The sequence below is a fragment of the Pituophis catenifer genome, unplaced genomic scaffold (genome assembly GCF_029215685.1).
Source record: "Pituophis catenifer annectens isolate HBS135680 unplaced genomic scaffold, rPitCat1.0.hap2 SCAF_3, whole genome shotgun sequence".
NCBI classification, from domain to species: domain Eukaryota; kingdom Metazoa; phylum Chordata; class Lepidosauria; order Squamata; family Colubridae; genus Pituophis; species Pituophis catenifer.
In genome coordinates this window covers 108,564,624-108,584,293 of record NW_027256883.1, presented here as the reverse complement: position 1 = coordinate 108,584,293, position 19,670 = coordinate 108,564,624, and the positions used below count along the sequence as shown (strand labels likewise).

The following is a 19,670-nucleotide window of genomic DNA, read 5'->3' as shown; positions in this document are numbered from 1 at the left end:
TGAATACATATCGCCTATTGTAACTTTTCATCTGTACATCAGGATTGGGGTATCCCTTCTCTTCTGACAGCACTCAGATTAAGAGTCAGGGAGAGAGGCCAAGGCACTCTACAGGGCAGTAAGTGAAATGTGTAGACTATAAGCAAGACATATTCTATAACATCCAAATTTTTCTAACACACAAATATTTTGCTCAAAGCAATCTAGGTTCCACCCCAAATTAATTACATTTTGCAAAGTCTGAGTACTTTTTGTTAAATGATACAAAATTGCATACTTTCTCTAAATTTACCCAACCCATTCTGTATTAGCAAATCTTGTCCTAACTCACAGAAAATCTATTTCAGTACCTTCTTTGGCTTTTGAGATTTCAGCAAGCATTGTCCAAGCCACAATGTGTCCAATATGACATTCTGCTCTTTTACTGCCTCTTACACCATTACAGCTCTTGCACACAGCAGTAGCATAAAACACTACCGTACTAATTGCTTCAGTACTTTCCAAGTTCATGTGCCTATTTCCAGCTCAATTCCATTTTCAAGCTTTTTTTCATATCCTTTTTTAGGGAGAAAGAATATATTTTCTTCTCTTTCATAGACAAACTCCATTAAAAAACACACACACAACCTAGAACATTTACAAGATAAATAACGTTTTCAGTCTTTACCAGTCCAGAACACAGCACCATGAATGAGATTATTATGTGGCAGACCTGGTCAGATCCCCATTTCTCTCTCATCTGTCCTTTGATGGTTGATTTGAGTCCAGCTGTGTTATTGAAGGAAAAGTGAAGTGGCTTAAGTTCTGGGTATAACTTGGGGAGGGTAACGTGGCAGGGGAAGGGATGGTCTATAGCATTTGAAGGCATCACTATGAAGTGGTTATTTCTTGAAGAAAGCAGTGGATTTCTTGGAAGGAAGGGCGAGCTTTGGTATCTCGTCTCCAACAGTTGAGCATTAGCTTATATACAGGATCAGGGCAACATGGAGGCTGTGGAAGGTAAGTCTGAAAGGGGAGAGGGAGAGAAAGGCAAGTATTGAAGGAAGGCAGAACAATTCCTTCTTTAAAAACATTAAAACCTCTTCTGTTCATATTTTGTTCTGTTCATTTATGGGATGTTAGTTGCAGAATGTGATTCATAGTAGATAATTTCATTTATTTTGTGATGGTGGTTTGTTTAGCACATTTGCATCTCATCTCTTTTCCACAGAGTTTAGTTTGTAAGATGCTACCTCTCTCCATTCTTGAAACAACACAGTGAAATAAACTTAGGTTAAAAGTGATTTTATCAACACATTGCCCAGTAATATTTCTTTTTCTGAGTTAAATACTGGTCTGCTCTGCAGAATCAAGCTTGAGCAAGACACTGTTTCTTGAATGCAAGAATGCATGATGTTACTATCTACCCAACCTGAGCCAACGCAGAAGGAAACCTCCACCTCTCAATCCCTACTGTTACACATCAAAAGTAGTGTGTTTGACTGGCACTAGCACAAGTGGTGCTATCTGATTTTCCTATTGTGCTTCATTATATTGCAGGCAAACACTTTCAGTCCAATTGGCTACTCCGTGCTGTAATACAGAGAGGAAGTGTCACCTCCTATTGTCACTGCTTTCTTTACATGGCCCTTTTTTAAAGATATTTTTAAAATGGTGAAAAGCTGGACTTTTGTTGTTCTTATTAACTCCTTAATGAAAGATGGTCATTTTTCCTTTCTTTTTAACCTTGGGAATATGACAAGAGTTGTGCTAGTTTCTTTTCTAGCTCAGGTGTCAGGAAGAATGGTAAAATTGGTGGGTTTCCTCCCTCTTTTTAACCAGTCAGTGAATGCAACATGAGAAAAAAAAAAAAGCATGTCTGTTCAAGCAAATAACGTGAACAAATTATTCATAGCTAGATATTGAACTGCATATTAAAACAGTATAGATTTCTGAAGTACCGGAGGTCCTCACTTAAGGCCAACTCACTTAGCACCCAGGTCACCATTACAACATTGCAGCATCCTCTGGTTACATGGTCACCATTTACGACCTCCACTGCCACCTTCCAACAAGAAAAGCCCATGGGGAAATCGGCATGAGTATGCAAATGGTGACCATGAGATGTTGTGCTTAACAACATCACACAATTCCTTAACTGTTGTAATCGTAAAGAACTAGAACTGCTGTTGCTAAATGGGATGGTCATGTGACATCAGGCTTCATGACCACATCACTTAGCAATGGAAATTCTGGTCCCAATTACCATTGTTAAGTAAGGATTACCTGTATAGTTTTCCCAACAGATCAAATAATGTTTTTCCATTTTCTGAGTCTACAGACATCTATCTATCTAAAATATTCATATATTTTTATACCTGTCGTCCCTGATTTCTGAAAAATTCTCCGGTGTTCTCAATTACTTGCTCATCAGATAGTTGAGAATATGGTTGCTCTCGGCAAAATGTGAAGGTTTCCCAGAGTGTAACACCAAAAGCCCACACATCACTTGCAGTTGTGAATTTTCCCTGGTTGGAGGAACAGAGGGGAGAAAATCAAAATTGCTTATATATAACTAATTGGAGATTCATGGTTTCCATAAAAATTAAGCAGCTCCAAGGAGAAAAACTGCCTACAGGAAAATAAAATTGTGTGAATCATATAGAGCTGTATGTTTCTGGAGATTGGAATAGATCTCTTCATGTTCCAGTCCTCATCTGGTGCTGAAACTTTTCAAAGAAGCTACTGTGTAGAAAAGTACACAGGAAGGAAGGTAAGAGGATAGCAGGGAACGAAGGAAGGAACAGGGAGGGAGGAAAGAAGAACAAAGAATGCGGGAGGAAAGGCAGGCAGGCAGGCAGGCAGGCAGGCAGGCAGGCAGGAAGGAAGGAAGGAAGGAAGGAAGGAAGGAGAATTTCTGACATTCACTGCCCATTTCCCACAAGGAAACCTAATGGGAAGTTGGAAGTCGCTCCCACTGGTTTTTTTTTTAATGCCCATGATCATTCTGTTTCTGTTTAGGTAAGAAAATATCTTTGAAATGGTGACCCAACAAGTCGCGGGTGGTTTAGTCCATGATTAAATGTGCATTAGGATAAGAATGGAAATATTACTTTAATACTGGCACAGATAAATATGGTATAAAGATATCTCAAGCATGTGCTGGTGATGAGATAAAGGCAATATCATGAGATCACAGCAGAAAACAAGAGGATGCTTAGTGTGATTAATTGAAAGTAAGGGTAGGCCCTGTTCAGTTTTTTACTATCGGTTCTGTGGGTGTGGCTTGGTGGCCATGGCTTGGTGGGTATGGCAGGGGAAGGATACTGTAAAATCTCCATTCCCATCCCACTCCAGGGGAAGGTTACTGCAAAATCCCCATTTCCTATCAATCAGCTGGGACATGGGAGGCAGAGAATAGATGGGGGCAGGGCCAGTCAGAATTTTTACTACCAGTTCTCCGAACTACTCAAAATTTCCACTAACAGTTCTCCAGAACTGGTCAGAACCTGCTGAAACCCTCCTCTGGCCCTGTTGTTAGATTAAGTGGGCAGTTAGTTCATGACTATCCCTAAAAATTTTCACTAACCTCTTTAGTCACAATAGGAAGTGCAACATGCTCACCAAAAGAATGCTTTCCCAGGACATCCAGCGAATAGGGAGCACTGCCCGGCCCTGGATTCTGTAGTAGTCCCCACTGTAGAGGTTGCGGCTCATGCCAAAGTCTGCTATCTTGATAGTATAATTCTTCCCCACCAGACAATTGCGGGTAGCCAAGTCTCGGTGAACAAAATTCAGGGAGGAAAGATACTTCATGCCAGAAGCAATCTGGATAGCTATTAATTTCAGATTAGCGTAACTGAATGACAGAAGAAAAAGAAACAAAAATAGGTCCTTTAGTAACTGTCAGCAGTTTTAAAGAGTAAACATGCCACACATACCATCAGCTATCCAGGACAAAAGAGAAGGATTTCCACTCAGAATGTTTATCAAATCTTCTATAGTTTAAAGTATATGATACATAAATTGGGTGTTATTCTGTTTAAGTTCCACTTATGTGTTTTTAAATAAATTGCAGTCCAATCAAGATCAGAACCATCACAATTGAGGAAGAAAGAATCATTCCCACCAGGCCCTTTACTATATCTTTACAATCATGATTGCCTTAAATAACTTTCATGGACATAGAGGTAGTCCTTGATTTATGACTAATTTTCTGTTTGAGCTCAAATTTTCTGTTGCTAAGAAAGACATTTGTTTATTGAGTTTTGCCCCATTTTATGACCTTTCTTGCCACAGTTGTTAAGTGAATCACTGCAGTTGTTAAGTTAGCAACATGGTTATTAAGTGAATCTGGCTTCCCTATTGGCTTTGCTTTTCAGAAGGCCACAAAAGGTGATCACATGACCCCAGGACACTGCAACAGTCATGAACCAGTTGCTAAGCATCTAAATTTTGATCACATGACCATGGAGATGCTTCAATGGTTGCAAGTGTGAAAATCAGTCATAAAACAGTCACTTTTTCAGTGCCTTTGAAATTTCAAATGGTCACTAAGTGAATAGCTGTAAGTCGAGGACTACCTGTAATTTAAAAAAAAACAAATAGAAATCTCTCATGGCTAGGGATGAAATTTTAATTATACAACAAGAAATTTAAGGAAGCTTGAGGTTCTTTAGGTCTAAGGATCCCCAGACAGATCAAACATTATGTATTTAACTACAAAGTGAATTAAAACTTGAGTAGAACAGCATGGTACACAATTAACATATTGTCTAGTTTAATTCTGGGTGCTATGTTTCCACCATGCTAAACAGTGCAACTTTTCTTTTGACAGGCAGGCAACTATCTGGATGGGAATTTGCAATCAAACAATAAGGAACAATCTGTCAAAGCTGACTCGCTTTCATTGTTGCTTGCATCAACGTCTAACTCGCAGTTTGCCAAACAAAAATAGAAGGTGGGTTGGTAAATTTCTAGGCCGGGGGGGGGGAGGAGCAGGGGGGGCTAAGGAATGCATGAGAGCCTTCTGCTGCTGGAGAGCAAATACCCACCAAGGCCAAGTTCTCAGAGCTACCAACCAACTCAGAATGTTTTCCCAATACAAAAGTACTGAGTGTAATTGGTGGACAATGAACTGTGGGTGGCCCAGGGGTGAAATGGGAGTTTTACCTATGTGTATTTCACAGGAAAACCTCAGAGCTGACTTTGCTTCTGCTGTGCCTAAATGGATCTTTCAATAGTTTTACTCTTGGTAGTTCCTACGTGCCAAGAGTTTCTTTTTTGGATGTGCCAAATGGGATGATTGATACAATCTTCCTTTCCTCTGACTATTAGCAGAGGTCAAAGAAGAAGAGGGTGAAGAATTTTTGAAGAAAGTCTTCTCATCTTCCCAAAGCCAAGGAGAAATGAGTAGACGAGATAATTACAACATCTTCGGCTCTAACTAAAGCCTCAAAAAAGCTTACAACACTCTTATCATACACACATATTCCCAGGCTAAGATAGGTGTTCAACTGAAAAGTGGAACAGGCCTACCTCACAAGAAAAACTGTACAGGCTAGAATTGAGGGACTCCTTATTTTCTACCTGACAGGAGGAGTGGAGCTCTCTGATAAGTTTTGGGGTTCCTGACGAGACAGAAACTGGTTGAGATCACCATTTTCCATGTACTCAGTAATCATGCAGAGAGGGTCATCAATGATGCACACAGCCAGCAACCGGATTATATTGGGATCCTTCAGTTTGGACATAATCTTAATCTCCTTGAGGAAGTCATTCCTGCCAGAAACAAAAGCCATGCAAAGGTGAAATTAGTGAGCTATGTTGTTTTCAAGAAAACTTGCTAGTATGGGGTAGAAGCCAATAACCTGCTGTAAATATATGTGAAATGTTTGAACATTCAAAAGCATTATGTAGAAGCTATGTGTATTATTTTAATATATGGCATTAATTTACTGGGTCAGTTTACCAATAATCTATTTTTTAACTTGGACTGGCAACAAGCTGTCCAAGTCCTTTGACTTTCCTTTTTGCCTAGATAGCAAGAAACAAAAAAATCAAACAGCAACTGAAACCCCAACATGTATATTAATTAACAAAGGACACAATGCACCAAGAAGGCTTCCAGCACAAGTGCCTCTGAAATGAATGGAAGTGGCAAGACCTTTGCAATATATCGATTATGACAATTATGATATAAATTATATTTGCCTTAAATAAAATCAGGAACAGGGGGAATTGAAAATAATGCCATCCCAACCAATTATTGTACCTTTGGTAGTAATGCTGTAAAAAATCAGTTGGAGATAGTCGTGTGGATCCTTTTTTTTCTTACATACATAGAACTCTATATTCCCATGTGATGGCTGAGTATACAGTACAGAATTAAGCATTTATTTTAATCATTAGATACTTATACTCTGTTTTTTGTCCTGTCTTTGATCTAGAACACCTGGGTGGAGGGGATTTTCTTTCTCATGTTCAATACACTTTAACCTTGGGATAGTCTCAGCTTTAGCAAGATTAGGTACTTCAAGAAAAATAAGATAAATCTATCATAATTGCCCTTGGCAAAATCAAGCTGGCAGCCCACTCGCCATCCATGTTTTGAAGTTCCCTGACAAGCAGAAGGGTTACAGGGCCTTTCTTATTCTCCTCCCTGCATTTCAGAATGTCATAATCTTATTTTATCCCCAAGTGCATTGGAATAAAGCCTTAAATACTCATACCTGTGGGATTACTACATTATTTTTGAGAAACCCAGTCAGATCAGTGAATCTGCCATTCAATTTTTAAAAAAATTACTACTTTGCTTATTAAGTTCTTTCTCATATATCCTGTATCCTGAAATGTATTGGTTTATAGCTTTAGCCTGGTGCCTAAGCGCCCTGGCATTTTCACACCTTTTGGGGAATGTAAGGGGAGGGAGGGCCATGTGGATTCCATCGGTCGAGAACCAGAGGAAGGATGACCCTGAGAAAGTTTCCTTATTACTTTCTCAGAGCGACTGGTACAATAACATCTTCGCACCTGTGGATTGGCTGAATCCACATCGGACTCTTGGGAGGGGTTTCTAATTCCTTTATTCTAACTTTATGGCCTGAGGGCCCTCAGAGCTTGCTTTCTCTTTCGCTCTGCTATCACCTCTATTCAATAAAAGGTTCCTTTTGTAAAGCTCAGATTCAAGAGTCTTTACTTTTTTGAATAAGGGGGAGAGGCAGGGCCTTACACCCAATCTGGAGGGTCAGTTTTGAACATTTTGTCCAATTTTGTCATGAAATAATAAAACATTTTTTAACATGAAGATTTAGAAATGTCCTGTACCAGTTTACCAGATTTGAAATGTGATCCATTGTGTGACTTTTTACTTTTCAGTCAGTTCTGTATAATAACAAAAATGCTTATACCCATTGACTGATTGTGGAGTCCTTGATGCTCTGTGAGTTTGATTGTTTCCTTGCCGACTTTTCAGTATGTGACTCAGTAACATCTAATGGTATCTTGTCAGGTGATGAAATATATCTGGGAAAACAGCCAAGCTCACAGAAGACCAAGGATTCCACTGTTCAACCCTGAGAACTGCAGCTGTATTTCGCCTGTTCTTCTGTTTGTTCCAAGCACCTGGCATTCTTGTTAGCATCAGCTCTCAGCATTTTCACAGCCAGTAGGACAGGCTGCATGACACTACCATCCAGAACAGAATCCTGATCCACAAATCTCTCCATTCCTTCCACTTCACAGAGGTGAACCTAGAGAAAAAGCAACGGGCATAAGTGGTTTGACAGATCACTCTTGTTTACATAGACAGAAGGTCTCGATTTTAACAAAAAGCCCCATAAGCTCTCATTTCCTATTCTTTGTGAAGAGTAGGAATGCATCCAAAATACTATCACTTTCAGGGTCAAACATACTTGGGAATGTTAAGATAATCTGTTTTTCATTCCAATGTGTTTATCCTTTATCAGAAGCCTCATAGACAAAACAATTATTATGTTCAAGGATATTAAACAGAAAAGGGCAACTTGACCGCCTAGAAAAATCTGATCGGAGCCCACTCTAAATCTCAGAGATTAATGATTAATCCTTGACTTTTGTGAGCAATATACCGTAAATATCCTGTGTCTTTGGTTATCTAACTGCAATATTAAATAATATTCTCCCTTAAAATTGAAGAAACCTTAGCAGATATATCTGGTTCAAATCAAAACTTTATCCTTAAATTGTTTAATACTGTTGGTATGTGATTGTTGCTATGTTGCCTTGAATATTTAATAATTGCTTTGGGGGCCCTTACAAGAAGCTCTATTGCTTCATTGTTCAAGCAGGTAGAGGATTGAAAGTGAGTATCTAATAGTCATAACATGATCAATAAACCTGTCATTTGATCATCCACGTAATCATGGACTTGGGGCATTTTCTGGAAAATATTAGGGTCTTCTTTTAGACCAATTAATATCAAGATGTTTCCTATGACAATACAAATATAAACTTTCAAAGCATCTATGCAGACCTACTTGGGTTACCAAAACAGTAGCCATCAGCATAGAGAAGAAAAGGAGTAAGAAGATGGGGGAGAGATGAAGAATGAAATTCTGGTTTATTGTTGGTTTACATCAACAATATCATTACTGTGACTTCCAGTTGGCACCACAGGCTCTGTGGACGGTCATTTATGACCGCCAGCCCTGGCTCTCTGTAAAAGCCGCTTTGACAGCGCAAATCAGCTGTCAAACAACTGAAAAAACTCTCCTTTGGGAAAAGAAGGAGAGGAGAGCCGGTGGGCGAGAGTAGAGCACCCCGAAAGTCCTCTGGATCATTTCCAGAGGCTTGGAGGGTGAGAGCTCCTCAGTCAGCCCGCCAAGAAGCTCCGGAGCCAGGACGACCCTGCAAAAGCAGGGCGAGAAGCCACGATCCGATCCTGCTTTTAAAGAGTGAGTTTGATTGATCCCAAGCGCAGGCAGAGCGGAAAACAGGAGAACAAGCCTTAAAAATACAGAGCTTAACTCCAAAGTTACTTTGTTTCAATCTGAATCTTGAGCTAGAGGCAGAAGATGGCGTCTTTGTTAGGGCTTTGAAAGTGAAAGCCTGAAATGAAAGTGCTTGAGAACTTTGCGCTGGGAGAGTGGATTAGCTGCCTATTAACTGCTGGGAACTGAGAGTGCGGAGGGAAGAGAATAAAAGAAAAAAAAAAACTACTTTGTCTGGCAATTTAGAGACTATAATTTAACATCTTTAAAGATTTTGTTGCTTTTAAAGAAAAGAGGGGGGGGGGAGGAAAAAAATGGCTTCTAGACAAGTGAAACCAGGAGTTGTTAAAGGAGGGGGAGGCTCCCCAGTTGTGTCAGTGGTGACACAGAAAGCACAACTTCCGGCTGATTCACAGAGCCAGACCCAGAGTCAAAACGCAGCACTTAATGATTTTAAGGAAGCTATGAAAGAAGCCATGAATAATCAAGCAACAGCAATGAGAGAAGCAATGAACAATTTAACATTACTTGTTGAAGGGAAATTTAAGAAAATAGAGGAAGACATAGGTTCGATCAAGGGAGCAGTTGCAAAGGAGCATGATAAAATAAGAGGTTATATTGTTTTTGCTGTATCAGGACTCTCAAATCTTGTTATCCAGCTTGATGGGAAAGTTGAAGAAATTAATGAAGCCAATTTAAATCTAGAGAGCAAAATGGGTGATGTCATGACCAGAACAGAGAAAGTGGATGATGAATTGGTAATATTACAATACAGATCTATGGAGTTTGCTCTGAGACTGAGAGGCCTGAAGGAAAATAGCAAAGAAAATTTAAAAGACATTTGTGCTGATGCTATGGCTGAGATAATTAAAGAAAGACCAGAAGATGTGGCAATCCAAATTGATAAAATTTACAGGGTTAATTCCTGGTTGGCAAAACAAAGACAGCTGCCACAAGATGTGGTGATTTACTTTACAACTAGGAGGATCAGAAATGAAATTCTACAAGCTTCTTACAAGAATAAAGTTCAGGTGGCTGGGCAGGAGGTGGTGGTTTTGAAAGAGATTCCTCCAAAGATGTTGAGAAGCAGGAAAGACTTTGGCTTTCTGGTAAATGAGTTGAGAAATCAACAGGTGGCATATAGATGGGACGTTCCAATTGGTCTAATAGTGACTTATAAAGGAAAAAGATACCAGTTAAACACAGTTTGGAAGGCAAAAGATTTTTATGTAAATGTGTTACAGGCTGGATACCCACCCTCACTGGGGGGGGGGAGAAAATGGAGATGTTACAACAAGAAAAAGATGGAAAACAGATACAAACCTATGCTGAAGTTGCAGCTGGAGGAATTATTATGGAAGAAGATTTGGATCTGAAGAAAGAATGTTAAACATAGAAGGTTATAATTTGTTATATGGATGGCATGCTTATTTGTTGTATGAAAAAAAAGTGGATAAAGTGTTTAAGGGTCATATACTTAGAAATGCATTGTTGAGGGTTTGGAAAAAGTACCAATATAAGCTGAACTATAAGATACCTATATGGGCAAACCCCAGACATGTAATAGAAAATATAAGTACAGAGCAAAAAATAGAGGTGATTACTTATAAAGAGCTTCTTCTTTTGGAAAGGGGCAAGTTGCAATTGAAATCTCTAGATGAATTAAAAGAAGAAGGGATAATTTATACTTGGTTTCAGTATGGTCAGCTCCAAGCTAGATGGAGGGAGGATCAAAAAATTGGGGTTATGCAAAATGAGGAGAATTTGGTGAAACAGATTAGAGATCAAAGTCAGATGCATATTAAAAGGTTGTATAATGCATTACTGGAAATAGACTCAGAAACGGAATTGGTTAAGGATTGTATGATAAAATGGGCACAAAACTTTCAGGAACCAGTGATGATGGAAACGTGGGAAAAGATTTGGGTCAGAAATGTTAAATTTACGCAAGCACAAAATTTGAGAGAGAATTTTTATAAAATGTTTTATAGATGGCACTTAGATCCTAAGAAATTATCATGTATGTATTCGAATTTGCAAGCTAAATGTTGGAGATGTGAATGTAATGACGCAACCTATTATCATATATGGTGGACTTGTAAGAAAATAAAGGCATTTTGGATAAAAATTTGGTGGGTGATGCAGAACATTTTGAAAAGAAGGTTGAAATTTACTCCTCAATTGTTTCTATTGGGTATAACTACGGACTGTACAGTTTCAGAGACTAAATTGATTTTGAACTTAATATCAGCAGCTAGGCTGCTGGTAGCTCAATATTGGAAGAAGGACTCTTTGCCTACTATTGAAGAGTGGATATTGAAAGTAACAAACCTAGCAGAAATGGTGAAAATCTCGTCGTACTTGAAGGACCACACGCAAGAAAGATACGTATCGGAATGGAGAAGATGGATTGATTATATTCAAAATAAGTATCAGACAAGAAAATATCAAATAGCTTATGAATGAATGTTAGTATTAGAAGTATTTGGTTATCTGTAGTGGAGTTAAGGTTTCAGTGGGGGAGGCAGTACTTTGAGGATAAGTAGATTAATCTAGTTTATGTTTGATTAAATGAAATACCTTGTATTTTGCTCTGGGAAGAGGGAGGGGGAGGGGGGATGAAGGGGGGGAAAGGGTGGGGGGAACAGGGGAAAAAAAATTTTGTATTTCTTTTTTGTAAAACTTTTCAATTAAAAAAATATCATTACTGTATAGATTAAACAATAATGGAGCAAGACTACAGCTTTGTTTTACACCTTTTAGGATAATGATTGATTGAGTTAGGTCTCTACAAGTAATGTTTTGATTTCCTCCAGAATCTCTCACATGGCATCAAGGCTAACTTAGGTTTATGAAAGTGATATAAAAGATATCTTTGGGAAGATGTAATATGTCTCAGCTAGGTGGTATAGTGTTGTACATTGATCCATAGTTGAATTTCCTTGACTGTTCTGTGGCTAAAATGTCTCAGAAATAATCCAGTCCAGAAGTTTAGAGTATAAAAATTGATGTATATAAGTCATTCATTACAGAAAAGAGATTAATAGGGTGGTAGCCTTCAGGAGGATTTATCCCCATTGATAGAATTAAGCCAGAGGTGGCATTCAGCCGGTTTGGACCAGTTCGCCCAAACCAGTAGCGGAAATCGTGGGTGGGTCTACCCAACCGCCCTGGTTCTATGCTATCCTATTTAGGCATGTTTTTTAGGCCGGGTGCATATGCGGAAGGTGTGTGCGCCAGCAAAGCACATGCGCGGAGGAACAGGCGCATGCATGGCCATTTGTGAACCGGTAGGGAAAGTAGGTGAATACCACCCCTGAATTAAGCCATTCTTTGGGAATTTGAAGGAGTTATTTGTGGCAGAAAAAAGGTGGACTATTAGAGATGCCCACAAAGCAGGATTAAATTTTAAAAATTCTGGTAGAATTATTATTTATTTATTTATTTATTTATTGGTTCAATTTATATGCCGCCCTTCTCCGGAGACTCAAGGCGGCTTACAATGCGTTAAGCAATAGCCTTCATACTTTTGTATATACCTACTTAGTAGGGCTTTTACCCCCCCCCCCCAGCGGTGTTCTTTTTTATGCAAAGTTACCTTATTGCCCCCATAATCCGGGTCCTCATTTTACCTACCTCGAAAGGATGGAAGGCTGAGTCAACCTTGAGCCTGGTGAGATTTGAACTTGCAGTAATTGCAGGCAGCTGATGCTACTTAACAACACTTTAGTCTGCTGCACCACCAAGGCTTTGCTGTGTCTTTGCTAGGAACTTTGTTATTTTTCAGTGGAATTTCTTAAAAAACTTCTGAGTTCAGGCTAAAGGCCATTTGGAAGGGGGTCATCTGGTGGCAGAACATAAGAATCAGCATATGGAGATGTATCAAATAGCTCATTGGAAGTTGCTGTCTCAAGATTGAGGAGAGATTAAATTGTTAATAGCTGGGCTAAATTTTGCTGAGAATCAGGAAATGAAATGCCAAAGCAGGCAGGCATCTTTATTTGTTACAGCTGTTGGAGCTTAGCTCAGTTCTTTAGCACATAATTTTGTTTCTCCTCCCATAGAAGGCTCTTGTGACTCTTGTTTAGAATATGAAATGTTTGCAGGGAGGAAAGATCATTATATGTTTAATCATTTTTTATGAAAATATTAGTAGTTCTTTCACTGGGTTTTGGTTGTTGATTAAATTGGAAAGAGAAGGAAGTTTATTTTATCTAAGAGCTAAACTAACTACTGCAAACTACTGTTGCAAAACTGTAATTATTTTATAAGCATTGCTAGCTACACTTTTTCAAATTATAGATTTACAGGGCTATAAAAATTGAGCAATAGTCACAGTGGCTTATTACACAATACTGGACAAAAGTAACTGTAGGTGGCAAGGAAATCAAGTGCTGTAAAGACTGACACTGTTCAGTTGAGTTAATAGTGAGGGATCCTGCCATGGGATGGATGGTGATTGCTTGCTAGATTGAAAGACAAAGATATATGTTTAAAATGAGGGGCAAACTCGCATAATCTAAAATGAGTCTTCTTCTAACTTCAAAAATTAATTCACTCTCTGGGTCACCAGGAATTGATCCACTGAGGATTTTCAAATCAGGAAAATATTATTATATTTATTTTTGGTACCTAGAATCTTGTTAAGTGAGTTTTGCCCTATTTTATGACTTTTGTTGCCACATTTGTTAAGTGAATCACTACAGTTGTCTAATTAGTAAGATGGTTGTTAAGTGAATCTGGTTTTCCAATTGACTTTGCTTGTCAGAAGGTTGCAAAACATAGCACATAGCTCCAGGATACTGCAACCATCATAAATATGAGTCAGTTGTCAAGCATCCAGATATAAATCACATGACCATGGGGTTGCTGCAATGGTCATAAGTGTGGAAAATGGTCATACGTCACTTTTTTCAGTGCTGTTATAACTTCAAACAGTCACTAAGTGAATTGTTGTAAATCAAGAACTACCTGTATACAATGATTGAAAACTAAGAAATAATGAATTACTATAAGCATAAATTTTACATCAGTTTTATTATTTATTTCCACCCACATTTTGAAGATAAATCTACTGTGAAGAACCAATGGAGCAAGTTCTCACCTCCCCAAACTGTCCTTCTCCCAATTTCTCCTTGAAAGTCAACAGCTTCCTAGGGAACTCAGCCACAGCCACCTCTTTGCCATAGAGTAAGTCCATGGTGATTGCAGGTACAGAATAGGTGTTGCTGCCTGTGACTCCCTGCAAGTTCACAATGTCTGCTTCTGCATAATGGGGAACCCCTTCGGCTCCGGTTGGTTGGGTAGGCTTGGTGATCCCACTGCAGCCTAAGAGGAGAGAAGATTAGAGACAAGAAAATCTCAGTGAAGAAAATCCTGAGCTTTGATGGCTGGTAACTCAGAATAACAGAGTTGGAAGGGATCTTGGAGGTCTTCTAGTCTTCTAGCCCTCAAGCAGGAGACTCTATACCAATCCAGACAAGTGGCTGTCCAATCTCTTCTTAAAAGCCTCCAATGATGGAGCACCCACAACTTCTGAAGGCAAGCCATTCCGCTGATTAATTGTTCTCACAGTTAGGAGAATAATAAGAACAATAAACAGTCAGAACAGGAGAACTCTGGAAAGAGAGCCTGCCTGATGCTGTAGGACACAAAGGACTGCCAAAAGAAGGAACTCCAAGTAAGCTATGGAGAAAAATAAGCATCAATCAGACTAATTAAGAGCTGTGGTGGCGCAGTGGTTAAAATGCAGTATTGCAGGCTAATTCTGCTGACTACCAACGGCTAGCAGTTCGGCAGTTCGATTCTCACTGGCTCAAGATTGACTCAGCCTTCCATCCTTCCAAGGTCGGTAAAATGAGGACCCAGATTGTTGGGGGCAATATGCTGACTCTGTAAAATCACTTAGAGAGGGCTGGAAAGCACTGTGAAACGATATATAAGTAAAGTATAAGTGTTAAGTGCTAACTATGGGCTACAGTTAATTAAGACACAGGGCTGTGCTGATTCTAAATTATTCGACAAGTACAGCTGAATTTGATAGCTAACTTTAGCTGCACAAATTAAATGCTTTTTTCTTAATTCATGTCATTTATATTGGTTTTCTTAATTATATGGGTGGATATGGAATTATACATAGATAAGATTATTGCATGTTTTAATCAGCCATTCCATTTAATTTTCCAAGCTCAAAACCATCTAGAGATTGGATGTCTCAAGAATTTCTTTTTTCCCTGTTAGCATTCTTACTTGAGGCACTTCTATGCATCTTCACATCATCTATTATAAGATAGAAATGACCCAGGACAGGGCTTTTTAGTTGTTCGTATCACTTTGTGAAACCTCTTCTATCACAATCCATTTTTGCTACCATGTATTCATCTTTATTGATGGTGAATCTTTTTTAAAGAATTATAAACAGGTATGGGAGATGCTTTTTCCCAACCCCCCCCCCCCAAAAAAAACTTTAGACTGTTTTCCTCCAGTAATTCAGTAAATGTTTGCACTTATGAAAAGGTTAAAAACAATTTTAAAATAAAATAAAAATAACCCTAAAAAGCTATGATTTTTAAGAAAGTAAATTCTCTACAACAAATCATATTCTATCTTTTAATTCCCACCCCCCTTCTATGGCTCCAAAGCTATTTATGCAACTCTAGACTTGCATTGTATTAAACGCACCCTGGTTGTACCTTGTTTTTCTTCTTTTGTCCCATGACATTGTCTTCATCTTGTCCCCAGTTCATGAGAGACAGCCCTAAGTGGTCCTAAATTCTACTAGGGTTAAAGTATTGCTTCCCCCTTAAACTGATAGCATCCAAAACCAGCAATTAAATATCTCACCCAGTACATTAGAGGACAAGTCAGATGAGCAGATGTCAGAGGGATCAAAGAGACACATAAAGAAATATGTCTTTCTGTCCCTGGTCAACCTTGTCTGCCATCATTTGACTATTGCCTTCCTAAAAAATGGGACCCAGCAGTGCTTAGCTGGTGGCCATCCAGATTTGCACAAGAGTGATAGAACTGCATTTTTTTAGCAGAGATTCTCCTTGTGGGGGTTTGATAACTCTACTCTAACTGCATGCTTGATTTCTTTCCACAGCTTTCATTGACCTATTAGCCCTATGACTGCAAATTTAAGTGGTGATCTATCAGAATTGCGCCATAGCATAGGCCACACAACCAGCACCATTTTAATTGTATAGCTAGAAACACCAGTTTAGCACAAAGCTAAAATAGTGGGATCCTTCCCAATGCCTTCAAACAAAATGCATAAGAATCCAGAAGCCAGCATGTGTTGCCTATGGACAAGAAAAAAACATAAGGAAGGCAAGAGAAATACTAAATAAAAATGCTGCTTTGTTACTCATCTCTTTTCATCATTTTCATTTTTTAAAAAAACATCATTTGACTCAGAGTATAACAGAATGGGCTGTGAAGAGATTAAATAGCCTAGAATAGATATAATAAAAAGAATCTTCCAGTCCAGGCCCATCAGATGTTTCTCTTCCAATTACAGCTGGTGACAGATAGAAGAGGGATAAGCAACCCACAAGATTCAATCAACCAGTCAACCAACCAACCAACCAATCAATCACTTATCTCATGCTGCACATGTATAATCACAACAGCCTCTCTTGTGGCCAACTTAGAACAGGGAAAATGGAGATGGGATAAGAATCTGCAATGGGCTCTATCATCACCATATAATTTCAGGGATATTGAAGGATAAGTGGATAGTATTGTGTTGACTGTGAGCAACAGCCATCAAGTCATTTAATCTCATAATATCTAACCTAAACAATTAGGGAACTTTCACTAACCTGACCTTGCATATTAGTTATATACAGTGGTGGGATTCAATTTTTTTAACAACCAGTTCTGTGGGCGTGGCTTAGTTGGGGATGTGGCTTGGTGGTCATGTGACCGGGTGGGCATGGCTATCTGCATAGGGACTACAGAGGGCTGAAAAAAGTCATATCTGACTGGTTCCTCGCACTTTTGACCGGTCCTCGCACTTTTGACCATCCTCACATTTATGCCCATTGCGGCATTCTTAACAACCGTGTCACTCATTTCACAACTGCTTCTCTTCATCATGGTGACAAGATAGGACAAAAACGTAAAATGTGAGGACAGTCGTAAGTTCGAGGACTGGTCAAAAGTGTGAGGACCAGTCAAAAATAACCTTTTCAGCCCTCTGAGTAGTCCATATGCACAAAAGGATTACCCAGAGGGCTGAAAAAAGTGATTTCTGACAGGTCCTCGCACTTTTGACCAGTCTTCGCATTTATGACTGGTCATCATTTATGCCCATTGTAGCATTCTTAACAACCGTGTCACTCATTTCACAACTGCTTCTCTTCACCATGGTGACAAGATAGGGCAAAAACGTAAAATGTGAGGACAGTCGTAAGTTCGAGGACTGGTCAAAAGTGTGAGGACCAGTCAAAAATAACCTTTTCAGCCCTCTGAGTAGTCCATATGCACAAAAGGACTACCCAGAGGGCTGAAAAAAGTGATTTCTGACAGGTCCTCGCACTTTTGACCAGTCTTCGCACTTATGACTGGTCATCATTTATGCCCATTGTAGCATTCTTAACAACCGTGTCACTCATTTCACAACTGCTTCTCTTCACCATGGTGACAAGATAGGGCAAAAACGTAAAATGTGAGGACAGTCGTAAGTTCGAGGACTGGTCAAAAGTGTGAGGACCAGTCAAAAATAACTTTTTCAGCCCTCTGAGTAGTCCATATGCACAAAAGGACTACCCAGAGGGCTGAAAAAAGTGATTTCTGACAGGTCCTCGCACTTTTGACCGGTCTTCACACTTATGACTGGTCATCATTTATGCCCATTGTAGCATTCTTAACAACCGTGTCACTCATTTCACAACTGCTTCTCTTCACCATGGTGACAAGATAGGGCAAAAACATAAAATGTGAGGACAGTTGTAAGTTCGAGGACTGGTCAAAAGTGCAAGGACCAGTCAGAAATAATTTTTTCAGCCCTCTGAGTAGTCCATATGCATAAAAGGATACAGCAATAGAGAGGGATGAAGGAAGGGAAGGGAAATTAGAGTAGGAGGGAGGGTAAGAGAGGGAGGAAGAGAGGAGGAGAAGGAGAAAGGAAGAGGAAGTAGGGAGGAGAAGAAGAAGGGGAGGAAGAAAAAGTAAGAAGGAAAGAAAAGAGAGAGGTGGTAGGTTTTAGGAGAAAGATTGCTGTACAATAAAAAAGATGAAAGGGAAGAAAGCCAACCCCAAACAAATATAAAGATATTAAGATAAAGAATGAATTGTTAAACTTTAAAGAATAAAAGAGAACAAATATGAAGAAATAACAATAATTAGAAACACACATACAAACATACAATGTATTTTCTTTGAACAGAGTATTTGGCCGGTTCATAAATTTAACCAGTGTTTAGTCATTTCAATTAAATTTACAATTTCTATATTTCCTTTTTGCCATATTTATTCCTCATCTATTTTTGTAAAAAACCAACATTACCCTTCATCCTCATCTCTAATCTTAATCAAATTCAATTTTTCCCTTCTATTCTATATTATACCCCTTCCCATTGTCATCTATTTTTATATCCATCCTAACATTGGTTAATTATGTAATATTACAGTTGTTTAATATAAATTCAACATTTTAATATAAATCAATTAGTTATATAGCTACCTTTTTTGTATATTAATCAATATGAACATGAATATTCCAATTATTTCCATGCAATCCAATTTCTTACAAATCCATTAATTATATTTACCAATAATAATAAACCAAATAATTTCCCCCATATATTCCTCCAAACCACAACTTAACCATTTCTGCTTTCAACACAATATACAATTAATAGTATCTCAATTATTACAATTCCCTAGTTAAATAGAGCTTTTTTTCTTTTGTGTTTTAAAATCTTGAACTCTCCTCTTTTCCTCTAAATTTCCCATTGTTTGCACCTACCTTTTTTGGTGAGGAAAAAGAAAAGAAATCTGCCTGCCTAATTTTCCAACGTTGCAACAACAGCAAAGCCAACAGCCTGCTTTACTTTCTGTTTCGTTTTTCAGCATAGCTAGGGGGAAAAAAATCAGCACTCTTTGCAAGCAAGCAACAGAGCCCTGAGCAAAACAGCTAAGAGCAAATCAGCTGAGAGTCGAGAGCTGATCTAAGCAAGGGCTAATTAGCCTATGCTGAAGCTCCGCAGGCCAATAAAATTACAAAAAAACACCGAATCCTTTGTTAAATTGCTGGCTCGCCCGCCCCTCGCCCACCACTATTTATTGGCAATAAATAGTGGTGTGGAGGGGCGGGGCAAGGGGTGGGGTGAGCCAGCAATTTAACAAAGGGTTTGGCTGAACCCCCTAGAACCGGCAGAATCCCACCACTGGTTATATAGATAGAATATAATACTTCTCTATTGCAGCTAAGAATTTCACATTTGACTTCAACAAAAATGCTGATTTTTTAAATTTAAATTTGTAATCAGTTTGATCTGAGAGCAACATGGGATGACATTATCCCAATGTATCCTTTCCACAATCCATACAGATGTTTACATAGAGCAGGGGTCCCTAACCTCTGGGCTGTGGACCGGTACCAGTCTGTGGCCCTTTTGAAACCAGGCCGTGCAAGTAATGGGTGAACACACAAAGCATTAATTGCACATGCATGGGATCTAGGTGGCACGTGTGAAACCAACCCCCTCCCCA

At 38.9% G+C, this 19,670-nt stretch overlaps 1 protein-coding gene across 1 annotated transcript in view; it reads right to left on the bottom strand.

The window, feature by feature from the left end:
- Positions 1-678: 678 nt before the first annotated feature.
- The window catches only part of DDR2 (discoidin domain receptor tyrosine kinase 2), a 63,946-nt gene continuing 44,954 nt past the window's right edge, over positions 679-19,670 (bottom strand). The window contains exons 13-18 of the mRNA XM_070939211.1: positions 14,053-14,276; positions 7,603-7,730; positions 5,569-5,760; positions 3,604-3,838; positions 2,358-2,507; positions 679-1,005 (exon numbers count right to left, since the gene is read on the bottom strand). Of these exons, the coding sequence (XP_070795312.1) occupies positions 871-1,005; positions 2,358-2,507; positions 3,604-3,838; positions 5,569-5,760; positions 7,603-7,730; positions 14,053-14,276 (1,064 nt within the window). The 3' untranslated portion in view covers positions 679-870. The remainder of the gene's footprint in view (positions 1,006-2,357; positions 2,508-3,603; positions 3,839-5,568; positions 5,761-7,602; positions 7,731-14,052; positions 14,277-19,670) is intronic.